Here is a 21,139-nt window from a genome sequence, read left to right as displayed (position 1 = left end):
CATTAAAACAATTCGAAACAAAGGAGTAGGGTCTTTTGCATTTGATGCTCTCTTTGCTTGGAACGTTTATCAAGACATGCTTCCTTGCTACTCCTCTGTCTTTATTTAAATGCCATTTCTCAAGTCACTTTCCTGACCATTTCACTTAAAATCACAGCCCATTCCTTCTCTGCCTCTGATTTATCTTCCCCATGCAACTCACCACTCTCTGATATGCTGTCTGTTCTATGTAATCGTGTTGTGTCCTGTCGTCTCCTGTTAGAATATAAATTGGAGGATCCTCATTGGTTCCACGGCTCTATCTCTAACGTCTAGAACAGTGCATGGCCAACAAAAGGCATCTGGTACCAATTTGCTTAGTGAATTAGGATACATTTCACAAAGATGTTCATTAAGACTTTTTTATTCAAGGGGCAAACAAATAAACAAATAAAAATCTTCCTAAATGTGTAACAACTAAGACATGGTTAAGTAAACAGAATAGTGTGTTTACATGATGAAAATCATGTTAACTACTGAATGTTTACAAACATCTATAAAACACAATATGCATGACTGGGACGTTGTGCTGTACACCAGAAGTTGACACATTGTAACTGACTGCACTTCAACGAAAAAAAAACACAGAGAAATATTTCTATTAAAATATTACATGAAAAAAAGGGGCACGGAAATTTGTGTAGACTATGATTACAACCACATGAACAGAAGCAGAGAAAAGAGCAACCAGAAAGATTTAACATGGCAGGAGGGGTTGTGACTGAAGGCCATTTGCTCTTCTCCACTGTTTTCTATTTTAAAGTTTACATAACTAGCATAATACACCCATAGAGAAGAAATTAAACTAATCTAAATAAAATGCCTGGAAAATGTAATCTGTTGGTTTGTTAGAACATTGTCGTTGAGGAGGATTTTGTTCATAGCAAAGACGGTGGGACTATTTCCAAAAATCTACACGTCTGTCTAGTAGGAAATGATGAATAAAGTACTTTTTATAATCAAACATAACCTACTATTCTAGCTTAAAACATTAATTGCTATTTTTGAACCAATCAAATGAAGAAAACACTCTGCTTTGCAGTTTTACGTGGTTACATAACAACAGCTGATTTATCAGAGCACTTTCTCTTCCCACGTGGAATGGTGAACAGCCTAAAGCAGCAATAATTAAACTATAGTTTACTTGCAAAATAAATGTAGTTTTACTTTTTGGTTAAGTACTTAAGTAAGTACTTTAAAGCCAACTCACCTGGGAACTTCTAGTAACAATAATGAAAACAGTATCTACTTTTCAGTGCACTCTTTTTCCCTTAAAAACGTCCTGACATATAAAATCTCTTCACTTTTGAGATAAGCTATTGGATGTGTCCCACTTCTCTGGGAATCTTAAGGGGCAGGTTAATTTTCTGCTTGTTTGTTTGTTTAATTCTTGCTGTATCCTCAGGCTTGGGTTTATTCGGCTGAAAACGGCTGGTCAGCAGCCAAATGGGCACTGATTTGTTTCTAGTCAGTGATTAATGCCCAGGACAATACATTCCATTTATGTGATACTTCAAATACATTATCTGTGGATGGAGGTGAAGTGGGAGGAAAGGGAACCAGGCACAACCACTGAAGGAAGGACACAGCAGTGAGGACAAGACAGACTGGTTAGAACCAAGATGGCAGAAGATTAGACTTCCAGTTGACCTTGAGCCTCATGGCACAGCCACAGGGCCATGACAGCTCCTAGGCTGACCATAAAAGGTCCAAAAATGGGTGGGGCAGGGGATTTCCTGGAAATCCTTGTCCCTTCCCCAGAGTAGTTGGAATAATCCTCCTACTCATTAGCGTATGAGATTACCGAGCCCACAAAACCTAACAAATCCACACCTTGTGGTCGCTCTCTCTCTTGCCTTCTGAGATGGACCACATTCTGCCTATGGAGTGTGTATCTCTATAAATAAACTTGCTTTCACTTTACCATGCCTTGCTCTTGAATTCTTTCCTGGAGAGGCAAGAACCTATTCTCCTACAGCAGAGGCACTGGGAATACTGTCAGAGTTGGGGTAAGAAGGCCACATGGGACGAAGGTCAAATCTGAGCCCTGGCTACGAACGCCATCTTGAGTTACTGCTGGTAAGAGACCGAAGACTCAATCCAAGATCAGTGTGACTGGCTAAACGGAATAATTCAACATGCTTATGGCTTTGGGTGTGGGGGTGCAGGTGTGCAGACATGGGGATGCACTGTGTGGACTTCCATCACCACCCCAGGTTTGAAAAGCAGACTCGAGACGAGGAGGGAGAATGTGAGTATGGAAGAGAACAGGAGGAAGAATGGTACCACCACGGGGAGAGAGGAAGGGAGGGAGGGATTTAAATGCTAAGAGAGAAACGAGTATTAACTAATCAAAGCTTCTAAATACATAGCCCAGGAATTCCATGATGTCCAAATATTCAGTGGTAGAATTTACCTTAAGTCCCTTATCACTATGAAACTTCAACTTTATTGTTCAGAGTCTTTCCCTCCAGTCTCAAAGTCTCTATCTTTAATTTTAAGTCATTTAACTAAGGAGGGAAAATGACACCTTCTCACTTTTGAGGAAAAGGAGTATAAATTTGGGTTTGCTTATACAATGAAATAGGAAAAAAATGACTATACTTTTTCAGGTTCCACTGGGATTTATTTATTTTATCCTAACAGAAAAAGGTACTCAAGAATGCCAAAAGAATTAAAGTACTTCTTTGGAGGCTTGAGTTTCTACCAAAGAGTAACAAATTGGAGTTAAATGGGATAAGAACATGACTCCCTGGTTCCACATTGAATGGAAACAGGCGTATTTATGAAGATGGTACATAAGAAAGAGACAATTTGTGGAGGAGTTTTACAAGATAAACATGTATTCTAAAATACTATTAGAAACTGAACACAGATCCAGTAAACTTAGAGTTGTTGACTAGACAAGCCTGTTGCTCTAAAGCTGGTGATTCAAGGCTTTAGTTAACGTCTTGACTCTCGACGGTTACTGGAAGATTATCTTGTGCTTTCAGGGCACATCAGAGCTGGGCAGGAAAAAGGGAGAGGAGCTGAAATGCAGATCAGCTAGAAGTGCTGAAGACTGGATGGGAAAAGACACTGGAATCATCACCTCTCATGTTGGTTGGTAATGGCTCGATGCATGCCCGACCAGAGTGCTGCAGATTAAGGATGCCTGACTTAGGTAGATGGAAGATGATGGTATTTAAGACACTTTCTCTCAGTAGGGTGGGAGGATAGAGCTCAGTGTTAGAGCTCTGGGTTCAATCCCCAGTGCCTCTGTTAAGGGGAAAAAAAATTAGTAATAAAATAACAATATGTAAAAAAAAAAAGACCAAAAAAATTAAATTCCCTCAATTTTTCTAAAAGGATGCTGATCCAAGTCTGTTGGAATGGCTGCATAAAGACTTACATCCTTTACATGATAGATGATGCCCCAGACACCTGCGTTCCTGAGAGCTAAGGATGTGCAGTGTTCTGGTCTGCTTTATTCCCATGGTTAGCTGGATTATCAGTATGTATTACAGAGTGCTGATTTTTCTGAAAATAGTGGATATCAAAACAAACTAAAGAAATATGGACTTGGTGACATTATTGGCAATACCCATTATTATTGACTAAAGAGTGAGTGAGCTTATTTCTTGATACAATCACTTCCCGAAAGCCTCACAATCATGCTACTATTTTGCCCGTTTTACAGACGGGTTTTGGGTTTTAGTCCTAGATTGGTCAGCTATTAGCTAGATCTTGGATAAACTGCTTACTGTTTTCCCCCCTTTCCTCCTTATGTGTAAACAGATTTACCTGCCTTAACTATGTAATTAAAATTAAATGATACGAAGAAATAAAGATTCTGAGATAGCAAAATGTAGGGACAGGAAGGTGCACAGAAGCATTGGTTAACACAGCACTGCAGACAAAAGGAGAAAGAAATAAAATAATCAGAAATGATGAAAACACACATATTCATAAGAAAACTGCACTTACAAGAATTCTGTTCATTAGTTGGGGTAAATCATTTGACAACATGTGAATGGTGTTCTAAAGGCACAAAATAAACACCAAAGGATGGGATGGTAGTGATGATTAATGAATTAGAGTTAAACCCACATATTCCTAAAATGGTCCCTCTGTGTGATACTGTCCCCACTAAGAACCAGTGAACCAGAACTACCGAAATCAACACAAGAGTATAACCTAAAAAATATAACTTTGAGAAAAATGCCTTTTGAATATGCCTGGGGTGTTGGACATTGTCATAGTAATTGGGGTGCCTGGCTGGTGGGTCATGGTGCACGTGTGAAATGTGTGGTCCCAGACAGGAGCACACAGCGTGTGACTGCCGTTTCTCTCACACGACTCTCAACTGTCCTTCTGTGACTGAGGGAACTACAGAGTAAACTGAAGGTACAACTGCAAACCATGTTCCCTCTGACTTGCAGCTTTCTCAGGACTTCTTAGAGACCAAGTCAATCGGAGTTATTGGTTTGGGGTAGCCTGTGAGTCTAAGCTTTTGTGGTTGTAACAGCAGATAAGAAGTATGTGCAAACCACTCCCTGGACAGGCTCCCAGGGAAATGACAGGACAGAAGACAGAGCTTTCTGTTTCTTGGGAACAGGTGTATCTAGGACCTCTGAAGTGGCCACGGATTACCATGGTTAACAGCATGGTAATTTATGGGTTTTTTTTTTAATTTTTAGAATGACAGAACTATCAGTAACAGAATATCCAATTAACAGTGGTTCCAATACTAGGAACATTATTTCATTATCTAGCAGAGTCTGGAGACACATCATCTCAACTTTCTGCTCTGACACCCACATCCTCTTCTCTACATCTCCTCTAATAATTAAGGGTGACTGCAGTAGTTACCCACATCATGCCCTCCCACCCACACATCCCTGGGAGACAGGAAAGAATAGGGACATGAGTATTTCCCCTCACATTTCTCTCTTTCTTTTCTTCAGGGTAAAAATGATTTCCAAGAAGCCCCAGGGAAATGATCTCTTACTATCTTATAGGACAGAACCAGTCACACGCTCACCCCCACACCTGAAACTGCAAGGTGAAGAGAATTACCCCTGGCTTCGAATCCTCATAGTTACTTCCCTGGGTCTGGGCACACTGCTGCCTGCACAAAACTGACTTCTTCGGGTCGTTAGGAAACAGGAAAGTGACTGTTGGACTACAGGTACACTACAGTTTTACCAGCCAAGATTTCAGAGATTCAAACGATTACTATCTGCATTCAGGGAAGAAAGGGAAGTTGGCATTCTTTCTCTCATTTTCTGCCTCATTGCTGTTAATAAAGGAAAGCAAGTTGAGCGGAATTTTTCAGAAAATGGAATCACGATCATACACTCTTAAGAAAGCTGATCTAACAACCAGGAGACCCGAGTCTGCCATCAGTTAATTATGGGGCCCTGGGCACTAGGGCTCAGTTTCTTATCCATAACTAAGACTGAATTAGAGGAATCACCAGTAGGTCACTCTTCATTTTAAGCTTCTGTAAGGCTTTGAATCAGCAGCTAACTTAAATATGATGGTTTTCAAAGTAAAAGGAACTGTATAACCACTTTGTAACTTACAGCCAAACCTTGGGCCCTATTGGTCCTAAAGAACCAATGTGGCTTGCAAACAATTTATTTTAAGAAGAAGAGGGTAGTTAGAAGAGATTCACCTCACCACTCATATTTACATTCCGACGAGCACAGCTACACTCAGACACTTTCTTTAAGGTGAGTCTGTCAGGGGAGGGTGTTTTAAGTCGGCCTTCCCAAAGGCCTGTTACTAAGTGGTCAGGAAAGGAACGAGCCCTGAGGTAACAATAAATTTAGACGCTGGACTAATCACAGTTAAACAGATTTCTTTATCGCTAAATTTCTTAGAGGATTGATAATGCTAAAAGTACACTGTGACACTCCAAAAGAGATATATTATCTCCCAACTTCCATTTTGACTATGTATTTCTTTTTCGTGGAACATTTAATTTTTCCCCGTTTAGGAAGTAAATCACCCTATGTGACTGAAGTATTGTGCTGTGCACCAGAAATTGACACAACACTGTAAACTGACTAGACTTCAATGAAAATGTTATTAAAAAAAAAAGCACATTAGAAGTAATTAAAGTACCCATGATGTCCAATATATTGTTTAAAAGAACAAAAAATTTGGAGGATATCTTGGTTATCTATTTCTGCCTAATAAATCATGTCAAAATGAAAAAAAAAAAAAAAGAAAAGAACCACATCATCTCACACTTATACAGAGTGGTACAAATAACAAAATATTTTGAAAAACATTATTTTTTGCTATATAAAAACCTCTCCTTCCAAAACCTCTTGTTGAACTACTTTTTAATAATTCTGACCTAGTTGATTATAAAATGCCAATTTAATATACTACTCTATAAACAAAATATAAACCATATATTAAATATACATATGGGTTTAATTGCACACACCAATTTAATAAATATTTACAAACACAACAATACGAATATTGTGAAAATACATTATTAGAGGCAATATACCTTTTTATTTCTTATATTTTGACTTAATTCTCAATGATCCTTTTTAGGCCACCTTTGTGAAATACTTCATAGAATAAAAGTTCTGGGAAACATACTTTGAGAAATGTTAGTTTAAACATTTTCCAAATACATTATAATAATATGTAGATGAGTTTAAACTCATTTAAAAGAAGAAAGAGCAGGAAGAAAACAGTAGGAAACAGCAGGGAAGTTTTTACTGCTTATAAAAATAAGTTTGTCAGCTAGGGAGTCCTGGCAGGAGATGCACTGAAACTGCTGGCAAGCCAAACCCCAACTTTTAAAGGAATCTTTGTAGGAGCTTAAAGGTATAAAAACAGGAGTGGGTTTCCATTCTTTTGTCATGCGACTAGTAAGAGGTGGGTACTGTCTTCTACCTAGAGAAACATCTTGATGCCTGGAGCACAGCAGAAATGGCAGCAAGAAAGAACAGCAGAAGATTGAGGGGCAACCATCAGAGAGGCAAGCCAGACTCTGCTAGTTTAGCAGAGGAAAGCAGCCTGAAAAAAAAAAACCAAACTCTTATATATCTTTCTTACAGGTATCAGTCCCTCTGGGAGTAAAATCATCATCTGCCAATGAGCAGGCAGTACCAGAAATGGTTTCTAAGCCCCAGAGATTTCCAAAACTTAAGAACCAGGAAAGGGAGGGAGGGTATAGTTCAGTGGTAGAGTGCATGCCTAGCAAGCATGAGGTCCTGGGTTCAATCCCCAGTACCTCCATCCACAAAAATGTAAATAAATAAAAACCTAATTACCTCTCCCCAAAATAAAAAGAAATAATAAATATTTTAAAAAAAAGAACCAAGAAGAGTGGGAAATAAAGTTCAAGATAAAACCTTGTCTCTATGACAGAGTTGAAAAAAAAATTTGTTAAGCCGATATTCTGGCTTAGATACACTGAATGACTACCCAAGTTCAAGAGAACTTTGACGAGGTCAAGAGGATGCTAATTTATGTCTGTCTTGGGCGGGTGGGAGAAGACATCAAAGGTTAGCAAAGTAAAAGGATATAAAACCACAATGAACTGACATCTGGATGTACCCAATTTGTCTATGATTTTCCCTTTTTTCTTCCTTTTTAAAAAACTGACGTATAACTGACATACAACATTACATTAGTTTCAGGTGTACAACAGAAGAATTTGGTATTTGTATATACTGTCAAATGATCGCCACAGTGAGTCTAGTTAGCATCTGCCACCGTACAGTTACACAAATTATTTCTCCTTGGGTTGAGAAAATTTAAGACTTACTCTTTTAGCGCCTTTCAAATATGCAATACAGTATGATTCACTATAGTCACCATGGTGTATATTACAGCCTCATGACTTTTTAATTTTATAACTGCAAGTATGAGCCTCTTGACCCCTTTCACACATTTTGCCCAGCTCCCAATACCCTCTCCTCTCTGGCGGCCACCAGCCTGTCCTAATCGTTTGGTTTTCCATAGTGCAATACCCTCAAGGTCCATCCATGTTACTGCAAGTGGCAGTATTTCACTTTTGTAATGTCTGAGTAGTTTTCCACTGTCTATACAGCTGCCCCTCAGTATCTGTGGGGGGTTGGTTCCAGGCCCCCGAGGATGCTAAAATCTGCAGGTGCCCTGGCCCCTTATATATGGCTTAGTATATAACCTTTTTGCATATAACCTTACACACATTCTTCTACATACTTTAAATCGTTTCTGCATTACTTTTAATACCTAACATAATGTAAATGTTGTGTAAATAGTTGCAAGTACAATGTAAATGTGAAGTAAATAGTTGTTAATGGGTGGCAAATTCAAATTTTGCTTTATGGAAATTAAAAATACATATATATTTCAAATACTTTCAATCCAGATTGGTTGAATTTGCAGATGTGGAAGCCACAGATATGGAGGGAGGACTGTATATGCAACATCTTTTTCATCTAGTCATCCATTCACAGAGACTTAGGTCATTTCTGTATCTTGGATATTGTAAATAATGCTGCAATGAATGTAGAAGTACATATGTATTTTCTAATTAGTCTTCTGGATTTCTTCAGATAAATACCCCAAAGTGGAACTGCTGGATCGTATGGTAGCTCTATTTTTAATTTTTTGAAGAACATCCATACTGTTGTCTATAGTAGCTGTACCAATTTTCATTCCGTCAACAGTGTATGAGTTTCCCTTTTCTCCACATCCTCATCAATACTTGTATTTCTTGCCTTTTTATAGTAACTGTTCTAACAGGTGTAAGGTGATAGCTTATGGTTTTGACTTGCATTTCCCCAATGATAAGTGATGTTGAGCAACTTTTCGTGTGCCTGTTGGCATCTCTATGTCCTCTTTGGAAAATCCAGTGTCCATATCCTCTGCTCAATTGTGCTTCTAATATTGAGTTGTATAGGTTCTCTATGTATTTTGGATATTAACCTATCGAATATATAATTTGCAAATGTCTTCTTCCATTCATTAGGTTAAACTTTCACCTTTTTTTTTTCAATGGTTTCCCTCACTGTGCAGAAGTCTTTTAGTTTGATGTTATCCTATTCATTTACTTTGGCTTTTGCTGTCCTTGCCTTTGGTGTCTGATCCAAAATATCCTCACCAAGACTGATGTCAAGGAGTTTACTGCCTATGTTTTCTTCAAGTTTTTATGGTTTCAAGTATTACATTCAAGTCTTTAATCCATTTTGAGTTAATTTTTGTGCATATGAGATAGTAGTCTATTATCATTTTTTTGCATGTGGCTGTCCAGTTTTCCTAACACCATTTATTGAAGAGACTGTCCTTTCTAAGGACATTAAGTATTCTTGCTTTCTTTATCATAAGTTAATTGACCATACATGTGTGTGTTTATTTTTGGATTCTCTATTCTGTTTCATTGATCTACGTATCTGTTTTTATGTCAGTATCATGCTGTTTTGATTGCCATGTCTTTGTAATGTAGTTTGAATTCTGGGAGTGTGATATCTTCAGCTTTGTTCTTTTTGCTCAAGACTGCTTTTGCTATTCAGGGTTTTGTTGTTCCATACATATTTTAGGATTGTACGTTTTATTTCTGTGAAAAATGCCCTTGCAATTTTGATAAAGGCTGTATTGATTCTGCAGATTGATTGGGTAATATAACATTCTAACAATATTAATCTTTCCAATTCATGAGCATAGAATATTTTTCATTTATTTGTGTCTTCTTCCATTTCTTTCATCAATGTCTCATAGTTTTCAGTGTACAGGTCTTTCACCTCCTTGGTTAAATTTATTCCTTGGTACAGTATTTTTTTTATGCAATTATAAGTGGAACAGTTTTCTTAAGTTCTTTTTTTTTTTTGATAGTTCATTGTTAGTGTATAAAAATGTAACAGATTTCTGTAAGTCGATTTTGTACCCTACAACCTTCCCAAATTAGTTTATTAGTTCCAAACTTTTTTTGGTGTGTCTTTAAGATTTCCTATATATAAAATTATGTCATGTGCAAATAGTGACATTCTTACTTCTTCCTTTGTAATTTGGATGATTTTAATTTCTTTTTCTTGCCTAACTGTTCTGGCAAGGGATTCTAGTATTATGTTGAAAAAGACAGACTAGAGTTGGTTTCCTTGTCCTGTTCCTGATCTTACAGGCAAAGCTTTCAGATACATACTAAGATGTTAGCTGTGGGCTTAACATATATGGTCTTTACCATGTTGAGGTACCTTCCCTCTATGTCCACTTTGTTGAGAGTTTTTATCATAATGACTGCTAGCCTTTTTCAAATTCTTTTTCCACAACTATTGTGATGATCGTAGGATTTTTATCTTTCACTTTTTTTAACATTTTTTATTGATTTATAATCATTTTACAATGTTGTGTCAAATTCCAGTGTTCAGCACAATTTTTCAGTCATTCATGGACATATACACACTCATTGTCACATTTTTTTCTCTGTGATTTATCATAACATTTTGTGTATATTTCCCTGTGCTATACAGTGTAATCTTGTTTATCTATTCTACAATTTTGAAATCCCAGTCTATCCCTTCCCACCCTCTACCCCCCCCCCCCGGTAACCACAAGTCTGTATTCTCTGTCCATGACTCTATTTCTGTCCTGTATTTATGCTTTGTTTTTGTTTGTTTGTTTGTTTTTGGTTTTGTTTTTTAGATTCCACATATGAGCGATCTCATATGGTATTTTTCTTTCTCTTTCTGGCTTACTTCACTTAGAATGACATTCTCCAGGAGCATCCATGTTGCTGCAAATGGCATTATGTTGTTGGTTTTTATGGCTGAGTAGTATTCCATTGTATAAATATACCACTTCTTCTTTATCCAGTCACCTGTTGATGGACATTTAGGCTGTTTCCATGTTTTGGCTATTGTAAATAGTGCTGCTATAAACATTGGGGTGCAGGTGTCATCCTGAAGTAGATTTCTTTCTGGATACAAGCCCAGGAGTGGGATTCCTGGGTCATATGGTAAGTCTATTCCTAGTCTTTTAAGGAATCTCCACACTGTTTTCCATAGTGGCTGCACCAAACTGCATTCCCACTAGCAGTGTAGGAGGGTTCCCCTTTCTCCACAGCCTCTCCAGCATTTGTCATTTTTGGATTTTTGAATGACGGCCATTCTGACTGGTGTGAGGTGATTTCACTTTTTTAATGTGGTGTATCACATTAAATATTTCTCATTATTTCTTAAATCATGGTCTATGATCCTTATAATGTATTGCTGTATTTGATTTGCTGATATTTTATTGGGGATTTCACACCCATGTTTATAAGTAATATTAGTTGATAATTTTCTTTTTTTGTGGTGCCTTTGTACATTTTGGTATCAGGGTAATGCTGTCCTCATAAAATAAGTTCAATTTTTGAGAAGAGTTTGAGAAGGATGGGTATTCAATCTTCTTTGGATGCTTGGTAGAATTCACCAAAGAAGCCATTTGGTCCTGGACTTTGTTGGAAAGTTTTGGATTACTGATTAAACCTCCTTACTAGTAATTTGTCTATTCAGGTTTTCTACTTCTTCACAATTCAGTCTTGGAAGACTGTGTGTTTCTAGAAATTTATTCACTTCGTCTAGCTTGTCCAGTTTGCTGGCATTCAGTTGTTCATGGTATTCTCTTATGATCCTTTGCATTTCTTTGGCATCAGCTTTGTCTTCTGTTTCATTTCTGATTTTATTTATTTGAGCCTTCTCTTTTTTCCCCTTAGTGAATATAGCTAACGATTGGTCAGTTTTTCTTATCTTTCCAAAGAACCAGCTTTTAGTTTCATTAATCTTTTCCAATATTTTTTAAGTCTCTACTTCATTTATTTCTCCCCTAATTGTTTACTATTTTCCTCCTCTTTCTAACATGGGGCTTTGTTTATTCTTTTTCTAGTTTTCTGAGGTAGAAAGTTAGGTTGCTTATTTGAGATTCCTTTGTTTCTAGAGGCAGGCTTGTATTACTGTGAACTTCCTTCCCTCTTAGAACTGTTTTTGTTGCATTCAACAGATTTTGGTATGTTGTCTTTTCATTTACCTCAAGGTATTTTTAAATTTTCTCCTTTGATGGCTTTATTTACCCATTTATTGTTCAGTAGTATGTTGTTTAATCTTCATTTATTTGAGATTTTGTAAGTATTCTTCTTGTAACTGATTTCTAGTTTCATACCATGTGGTCAGAAAAAAATGCTTCATATGACTTCAATCATCTTTAATGTATTGAGGCTTGTAATGTAGCCTAACATATGATCTGTCCAGGAGATTGTTCCATGTGCACTTGAGAAAAATGTGCAATCTGCCACTTTTGGATGAAATGTTCTGTATATACATATTCACTGCATGTGGTCTAATGTGTTGTTTATGGCCAATGCTTCCTTCTTGATTTTCTCCTGATGATCTATCCATTGATGTAAGTGGGACAGTAAAGTCCCTTGTATTAGTGTATTGCTGTCTATTTCTCCTCTCAAGTCTGTTAATATTTATGTATTTAGGTGCTCCTATGTCGGGTGCATAAATCCTTACAGATGTTATATCCTCTTGTTGTATTTATCCCTTTATCATTATGTAATGCCTATCTTTGTCTCATTACTACTGTAATAGTAAAACAATTACTATTGTTTTAAAGTCTCTTTCGTTTCATATAAATATAGCTACCCAGCTTTCTTTTGGTTTCCATTTGTGTAAAACACCTTTTCCATCCCTTCACTCTCTAATTGTATGTGTCCTTACATCTAAAGAGAGTCTCCTGTAGGCTGCATAGAGATGGGTCTTGTTTATTTATCCATTCAAACACTCTATGTCTTTTGATTGGAAGATTTAGTCCATTTACATTCAAAGTAATTATTGATAGATATGCACTCATCACTATTATATAAACTGGTTTTTGTTTCATAGTTCTCTTTTTCTTCCTTCTTCTCTTGTTTTATTCCCTTGAACTTTGGTGGCTTTCTTTACTGTTGTGGTTAGATTCCTTTCTCATTATCTTCTGTGTATCTACTACAGGCTTTTGTTTTGTGGTTAGCATGAGGTTCACATTAACAGCCTATATATATAAAACAGTCTATTTTAATTCGATAGCAAGTAAGTTTGAGCACATTTTAAAACTCTATTTTTACTGCCCCCCCCATGTTTTCCCTTTTTGATGTCACAATTTGTATCTTTTAATTTTGTGTATCCCTTAATTATTGTGGTTATAGCCATTTTTACTTTTACCTTTTAACCTTCATACCAGCTTTATAAATGACTACTTACTACCTTTACTATATACTTACTTTTACTGATGAAATTTCTACTTTCATTTGTTTGTTTGTTTGTTACTAATTAGTGTCCTTAGAAGTCCCTTTAACATTTCTTGTAAGGCCATTTTAGTGGTGATGAACTTTTACCTTTTGCTTGTCTGGAAAACTGTTTATCTCTCCTTTGATTCTGAATGACAGTCTTGCTAGATAGAAAATCCTTGGCTGGAAACTTTTTCCTTTCAGCACTTTGAATATATCATGACACTCCCTCCTGGCTTGCAAAATTTCTGCTGAAAAAAATCTGTTACCCCTGTGCACAACAAGTTGTTTTACTCTTGCTGCTTATAAGATTCTCTCTTTATATTTAACATTTGACATTTTAATTATAATGTGTCTTGGTGTGGATATTTTGGGGATCACCTTATTTGGAATTCTCTGGATCTGGATGTCTCTTTCCTTCCCTAACTTAATAAAGTTTTCAGCCTTTATTTCTTCAAGTAAGTTTTCTGCCCTTTCTCTTTTTCTTCCCCTTCTGGACCCTTTATAATGCAAATGTTATGTTGCTTGATTTGTCCCATAGGTCCCTTAAGCTATTTTCACTTTAACTCTTTTTGCTGCTCTCTTCAGGTGAGTTCCATTGCCCTGTCTTCCAGATCACTGATTCTTTCTCCTGCTTCAATTAGTCCATGGTCAAGCCCCTCTAGTGTATTTTCCAGTTCAGTCACTGTATTCTTTAGCTGTGTGACATCTTATATTTTCTACCTCTTTGTTGAAGTTCTCATTGTGTTCATCTATTCTTTTCTGGGTTTGGTGAGCATCTTTGTCATTTCCTCTGAACTCTTTACCTAGTTAATTACTATTTTTATTTCATTAACTTTTTTTTCTGGGTTTTTACATTGTTCTTTTGTTTGGAATATATTTTTTTGTTTCCACATTTTGCTTGACTCTCTGTATTTGTTCCTATGTATTAGGTAAAGTAGCTAATTCTTTCAATCCTGAAGGAGAAGCCTGGTGGAGGTGATGAAATTTCCTGTTCTTCCTTTGCCCTGGTTCTTTGTTGTCTCTAGAAGCTTTGTGATTGTCTAAGCAGCCTGATTGATTCGTGATAGGTCCCAGCCGTTGAGAGTGTGTCAACACTTGTCAGTGTTCCAAAGGGAGGAACCTCAGTCGGCACTGAGTTCCAGGCTGACTGGAAGTCAGACCCTTAGGCAGCAGCTTTTAAAGTATGAAAATATATATGGTCCTCTGAGACTTCAGATGTAAATAAACCCTGTTGGCCTCTAGACCAGGCAGTTTGGAGGTGTCCCCCTGGTGACAGTTGCAAAAATCAGGAGTCCAGATGAGTATAGACGCTCTTCACTGGGAGGGACTGGTGAGCTGTAGTAAGGCCAAGGAAGACCATAAAGGAGGCATCCCCAGTCTGTGTTCCTGAGAGCACCTTCCTAGACCCCAGATGGGTGGTAAACCTGGAGCCTGCCCTTCAGAGTGTAGCTCTAGGACAAGTAAATAGGCCTTTTTCACAGGAGGATCTGGAGTGTTTCACTCTGCCATGACACGCCCAAAGGACGGCAGCCTGCTGAGAACTGTCTCTCTGTTTCAGTCCCATGGGGCCCAGAAAGACAAGTTCCCCCGGCCACCAGAGCCAGGAAGTCAAGGAGCATCCCCTGTGTGAACTGTGGCGGAGGGGCATGCCCACCAGCACTAGCAAAACTGAAGGAGCACAAAAATGGCACCTACCAGCCCCAGTTCCTGGAGAGAGTCCCCAACAGCTTCTGCTCCGGCAGCACACACTTTGTAAGACTAGCTAAGGAATCCCCTCCACACACAGTCTTGGCACTTTTCAGACTGATGCCTGTGTCGTTGGTCCTGGGGTGAGTAAGCCTGCACACAGCCCTTTAAGAGTGGAATTTCGGTTTCCTACAGCCCTTTGCGTCTCCTGGATGTAAGCCCCGCTGGCTTTCAAAGTCAGGTGATTGAGGAGCTTGTCTCTCAGACGCCGTTCTGAAGGGTGGGGTTGCCTGATGTTCGCACAACCCCCTCACTCCTCAGGGAGGAGCTCCACATGCGAGATTCTTCCAGCTGTGGGCTGCCATCAGAGCAGTGGGGCTTTTGGTGAGACCGTCTTTCTGCGTCTCCTGCTGTCTCCATGTGGTCTTCTGTCTTTTGCAGTGAAGGAGCTGTTCAGCTGGTTTTCAGGTGTTTTTCAGAGGAAACTGCTCCGTAGGCAGCTGCAGATTTGCTGTGTCTGTGGGAGAAGGTGAGTCCAGGCTCTTCCTACACTGCCATCTTGAACCGCCTCTCCTACGGTTTTCGGTTTAATTCTCTTTCAAACTAGAATGCTGTTATTTTCCATTTAACAGCAATTTAATATCCGTTTATGTTTATACCTTTCCCAATAAAGAATGGTTTAAGTTTAAAAAAAAAATTAAAGATAAATTTCCTTGAAATCTGTAGCCTTAGCGACCTACCTAACTAGACAACATTGCCATCTAGTGGCCTAAACATACTACGGCCATCACCTTTGGGGTGGGGACTGGGGTCCTAGCATAGTTCTGTCCAGTAAATGCAATGTTAACAGGGATGCCAAAGTCACACCAAGAGTATAGAAACCCTTCCAGAACAAACACTGCGCACATTCAGTTAGAGAACCCAGAGCTACCCCAGCTCCACAGAGATAAAAGTACCACCAAAAAAGTACCCTCACAACAAGGTTTTGATCTGCCCTTACTTATTTCCTTTTCTTTGAACTTCTAGGGTCCATTTTTTTTTTCATTCCCTTGTTCACCGACTGCTTGAAAACTTTTTCCAAACATTCTCCCAACTTTACGATAAGGATGTTGCCCTACATCTCCGTGACCAGGTGAAGATTCAGGAATCAGGTTGCTGATGGTGGTCAAGAACTCTACAGGTGGTCAGTCTAAGCCTTAGTGGAGATCCAGAATGTGTCTTAGAACAAACAAGCAAGAGCGAGGCTTTGGTCTAAACAAGGTGAACCTTTAAAGGACAGGAAAATAGGAAAAGGCTTACTAGAGTGGAGCAGAGGCAGCTTCAGCAGAGTTTCCCAATATTCTAGAGATAAATATTCTTAGCAAACATCCCTCGGGGCCTCTCCTTTCATTACAATCAGACACTCGGCGCTCCTCCTGACTGACTAGAAGGTTTATGTAACCCTTTGCGTCTATAACTAGGCCACCTATGGCAAACACCGTCCACATGCCGGAAAGGCACAGACGGGCATGGAGAACCGTGCCCAGGGCAGGACTGCTATCAGAACACCACTGATGGGTTCTTGCCAAGCTCATCTCTGACCTGGTACAGGTTAAGATCACAATAGATGTTGAGAGTACAGACAAAACAGCGGTTAAGTCTCTTTTAGCCCACTTTTGATAAAAGAAGGATAGAAACAAAAAACATCAGTTTAGAGCTGTCTGAACACAGGAACAGTGAGAGAGCTGGAAGAGGCAGTTTTCAGAAATCCAAATATGTGCTTCTCCAGAATCTGCATCAGAGGCTGAGTCATGCCCATGCAAATGGATCTTAGTTCAAATTCATGTTAGAAAAATCCGGAACACACTTACTTCCCCTATGCAAATCTCCTAGGAAAGCAGCCGTCGGTTCTTACCTATAATAAAAAGAATCTCCACTGCAATGTCACTGACTGTTGTGCTCCGAGTTGTAGACAGGTCATCGTTGCCAATAAAGCAGACGTTGTAAGGAACGGTCACGGCAACATAAAACGTCGCCAACAGAATAAGCCAGTCCCAGCCGGCTTTAAAAGTGCTAAAATGCAGAAGTATGAATTTGGACTTTTTTGCATCAGAAACTTTATACTCCGGAAATGCTGGTTTATCTACGAAAACATTCTGTGGATAAAGACAAAAAAGGAGAGAAGGGAGAAACACAACATTAGACACAAGGAGCACACAGCCTTACACACACAATTCTGAGGGGAGGATCATTTATATATGCAGTGTCAATCCATCTCACAAGTGACTTTTAAGAGGTCGGTGATGCAAAAAAGTAGCGATGTACAAGTCAAAACTGGGCAGAAATCTTTGCTATAAGTAACAGGGACATGCAGTAGTCATCAAGGTTAGTAAGCGAGTAACCCAGGGTTTGCTCATTAAGAATAAGATTGACCTAAAATGTCAACTAGAAACATCTGAAGTTGCAGGTATAATCCTACATACATTATAAAGACACAGATACAGTTACATCCCTACTGTCATGGGGCCAATCCATACATGTAGCATTTTGAGATGACAGGCATTATCTAAGAAATATATTTGACCTGAAATTCTTCTAATAACAGCAAAGGTACCTCTTTTTTTTCCCTAAAAAGGACAGAGATAGATGATCAACACTGCATTATAAATAGCTGTTTCCATTTCTTTCAAAATATAACCAGGCTGTGGTGACTACCTGCATTTTGTGTTATGGCTGTTGGCGAAGTTTCAAGATGGAAACCGAATTTCATAATCTTGGTAGACATGGATTTATTTTGACAGTGGCTAGCCCTTGTTAAGATGGTAACGTGAGAAACAGTTACTTAAAAGTTATTATTAAAGTCATGGGAGGAGAAAGGCAATGTTCACCGTGCAGCTGATTAAATGCGGGAGAAGAGCTGGAATTTTTATAAATGCAAAAGCACTTGACTTGGAAGGCAGTCCAAACTGATGAACAATTCTCTTTATTGCTCTGAGACAAAGGGAGGCCCAACAATAGCATGTGCGGAAATTTGACAGCCTATGACCAGGTATTTGCAGACTTGGCTTTGACCTCAATTAATGAGAAGGACAAGGCAGGTCATGGCAAGTTATATGTGAAAGTTAAGTAGAATGAACAGAACAGTTAAAGCTCTGGAATACCTGCTGCCTACAGGTCGTGGTGTTCTCTCGTGTCGGGTGTTGAGGGAAGGGCAAATTAATGTGCTATGTTCAGGGAGTCCTAAAGCACGTGGGGCTTCAAGAAAGGCTCAGGGCTGTCAGGAACACTAGCTCTCTTACGGTGACCATCAGGGGCCAAATAGTTCTGCGACTTTAATATTAATGCCCCTCCTGTCTCGCATCTCTCCTGGGTAGGCTCCCCAACACGTTTCTACCTCCTGTTCATAGTCTCACTCAGCCCACAGGGCACCTCATAGAGCGAGAGTTTGTGCTTGACCCCTTCCAGGTGGCTCTTTGATGCCCATCTGCCCCCGTATCTCTGCTCCATTCAGTTCCCTGACTTGACCCGCCCGCTCACCTCATTCCCTGGTTTCTAGGAAGAAGTTCTAAAGGTGGATGGTGGCATAAAACTGAGGAGGAAGAAGGAAGTACTGCTGTTAGGATTCCCATCGAAGCTGAGGCTGGTGTACAGGAGAAGGGAGACTTAGGGTCTAGAAGTTTTCATCTCGAGGCTGATGAGGACTTCTGTCGACATCAGGACATGATGGATTCTACTTATTTTTCTTTCAAATATTTACATCAACAACACGTTACCAAGGGCCATGGAAAAATAACTCCATCTTTATCCAAGTAAGTCTTTTCCTATCATGTTACTGCGATGAAATTTTTACTTTATTTGAGGGAGAAGCCAACTCTAGAAGTGAAGGTTTGGAAAACTCGAGAAATAATATTTTTTTTTGCTTATGCTGATTATATGAAGAATTAGTGATGCTGATGCAAAAGATGAGCCATGTAATAGTTACATTCACCCATAAGAAAATAAGTCACACTATTTCATTTTTACAGGCTACCAGAAACATAGTATTTAAGTTATTTAAAAAGGTACTAAGAATCCAGTACATCTCAGATTAGACTTAAAATTTTAAAAGGGTTTTAATTCAAATTCTGCCTACATCTTGACACAATTACCTGAGTAGGGGGGAAAAAAAGGAATAGATGTCCTTTTCCTCCCATCACTGTATTTGTAAAGTTTTACCAAGAACCTTTTCAATAGAAGAAAATTTCTTACAATTGGAAAGTGTGCTTTTAGCAGGAGGGTGAAAAAGACACATTATTCACAACCCTGAAACATACAGACTTTGTCTAAAGAATAATTCAGCCAACTACTCTGGATTTTAGTTATATACTGTGTTTTAGTTTTGCAGCATATTCTTCAGAACCAATGGTTTAACACTTGTTTAACCTCAGTTGTGTCTAAATTACTGAAACAGTTCTTGAGGCCAAAGCCTAATTAAGGTTAACTGTTTCCTAAACTATTTTGCAACAGTTCTTGGAAACTAACTTTGGAATGAGCAAAAGGATGGGAAAACGTTTCTACAGTCATGATGCCGGGTAATTGCAGGTAGTGTGTACCTCTGGTGACTGCCCAGCACGAGCACCCTGCTGGTCATACTTGGGCGTCTAAAGCTCTGACCTTTCAAACTCCCAAGGCCCCCGTGTGATCTTTCGGGATGAAGACACTTGCATCATTCCCAATGTCATTTAATAGACAGAGCAGCAAATCAAGGAATGCAAAAATGAAAAACCTTGTCCAAGCTGCACCAGGCAAAGTTGGAGCCAGGACTAAAATGTGTTACATCCTGATTGCTAATGGCCTGATGAGCTCATCTGTTCAGAGCTGAATCACGTATTCCTGCGCCACAGAACTCCATCTGAGAAGTAAAAGGGAAGGCAGAAACACAGTGCCTTTGAGTCAGAGGGTAACACAGCTTGGTCCCCTATCTGCTGGTTCTACTTTTGAGATCTCAAGTAAGTTGTTCTTTCCCATCATTAAAATGGAACTAACAAAAATCATGTCTAGTCCTGGACCGTTGTAATGATACCACAGCAGCAAAAGGAATCTGTAAATATGGAAGAGCTATAAAAATACTGGAAAGTCTTTTTTTGGCCTGTGAATGTTCATATCGCCAGAATTCCCCCAGTGGTTGATTGTTTAGCCAATAAACCATCCAGATCAGTGTTTCCCCTTCTTCCTTTTCTCTTTCTGCTGCCTTTTAGCCATTCGGTTCTGTTCTCCTTGAAAGGAGACTGCGAACAGGGCCAGCCCTGATCCCACATTTTGTTGTCAGAAATAAGAAGTTACCTGTATTGTCAGAGTCACTGTGTCTATTATGCGTCTTTAATTACTATGTATTACTTTAATGCTCCATCCTGATGTTTGTACTTCTTAAATACATGCAATTTAGCAAATTAGTCAAGCAGTGGGAGTTATGATTTTTTAAATCAGGTTTTTAAGTACTGTTCTGTACTTTGGTGAATCCAAGGGGGGAAAGAAAACCCCAGCATTTTCTGAGAACGCATTTTGAAGCTCACTACTCCTTGTTACATTTAAAAGATTCTCAGCTAAAGGTTGGAGGACAGTGTCACCTTTTAGCATCACAGAATCTGTGGCTAATATTCATTCAGGGGCTTTGTTGCCTGCCTTGCGTAACATCAAGCCCAGATGTGGTTACCTTCGTTTCTTCCTAGAACTTGTTTAGTGGTGCTGAGGCTGACCTGGTACCTGAAGGCAGATACAAGTAGGCACAGGGGAAGGTTTCTTAAATCAAGTGGTGTGGACGGTGTGAAGTCTAGCCCTGGACTCTCAGGAAACCAGTGTGACACTAAGACACCTGGTTCCCCTAGAAAGTCTTTATATTAAGTCAAGACAAACTGAACAGTGTGTAACCTTCACAGCGGTGCGTGGCAGGTCCACATCAGTGTGGGTGACAGTCCAGGAGCACGAATGGATGGAAGCAGCTTGTCTGGCTCCCAGGGAGGAATCCCACGGGAGCAGAGGCAGGTTTGTTAGCCCTTTCACGTCAGGTCTCACTCTATACCTGGGCTCATGCAGCTTTCCTTGTTCGCCACAACCAGCTAAGTGGCCACTTTCTGTGTCTGATGCACGACTCTGTTTTAGCAAAGCATTTGTATATCAGACTAGGCAGTCTGGAGCTCTCGATGTAAAAAG

At 39.1% G+C, this 21,139-nt stretch overlaps 1 protein-coding gene across 7 annotated transcripts in view; it reads right to left on the bottom strand.

Moving 5' to 3' along the window:
* KCNH8 (potassium voltage-gated channel subfamily H member 8) overlaps window positions 1-21,139 on the bottom strand; it is a 353,661-nt gene that overhangs the window by 142,390 nt on the left and 190,132 nt on the right. For all 7 annotated transcript variants that reach the window (XM_072946938.1, XM_072947009.1, XM_072947108.1 and 4 more), the window contains one exon: window positions 16,866-17,106. In XM_072946938.1, the coding sequence (XP_072803039.1) occupies window positions 16,866-17,106 (241 nt within the window). The remainder of the gene's footprint in view (window positions 1-16,865; window positions 17,107-21,139) is intronic.

Source organism: Vicugna pacos, chromosome 1, assembly GCF_048564905.1.
Source record: "Vicugna pacos chromosome 1, VicPac4, whole genome shotgun sequence".
Classification (NCBI taxonomy): Eukaryota; Metazoa; Chordata; class Mammalia; order Artiodactyla; family Camelidae; genus Vicugna; species Vicugna pacos.
Note: the sequence above shows the minus strand (reverse complement) of the source record. Positions and strands in the feature narration are given on the sequence as shown.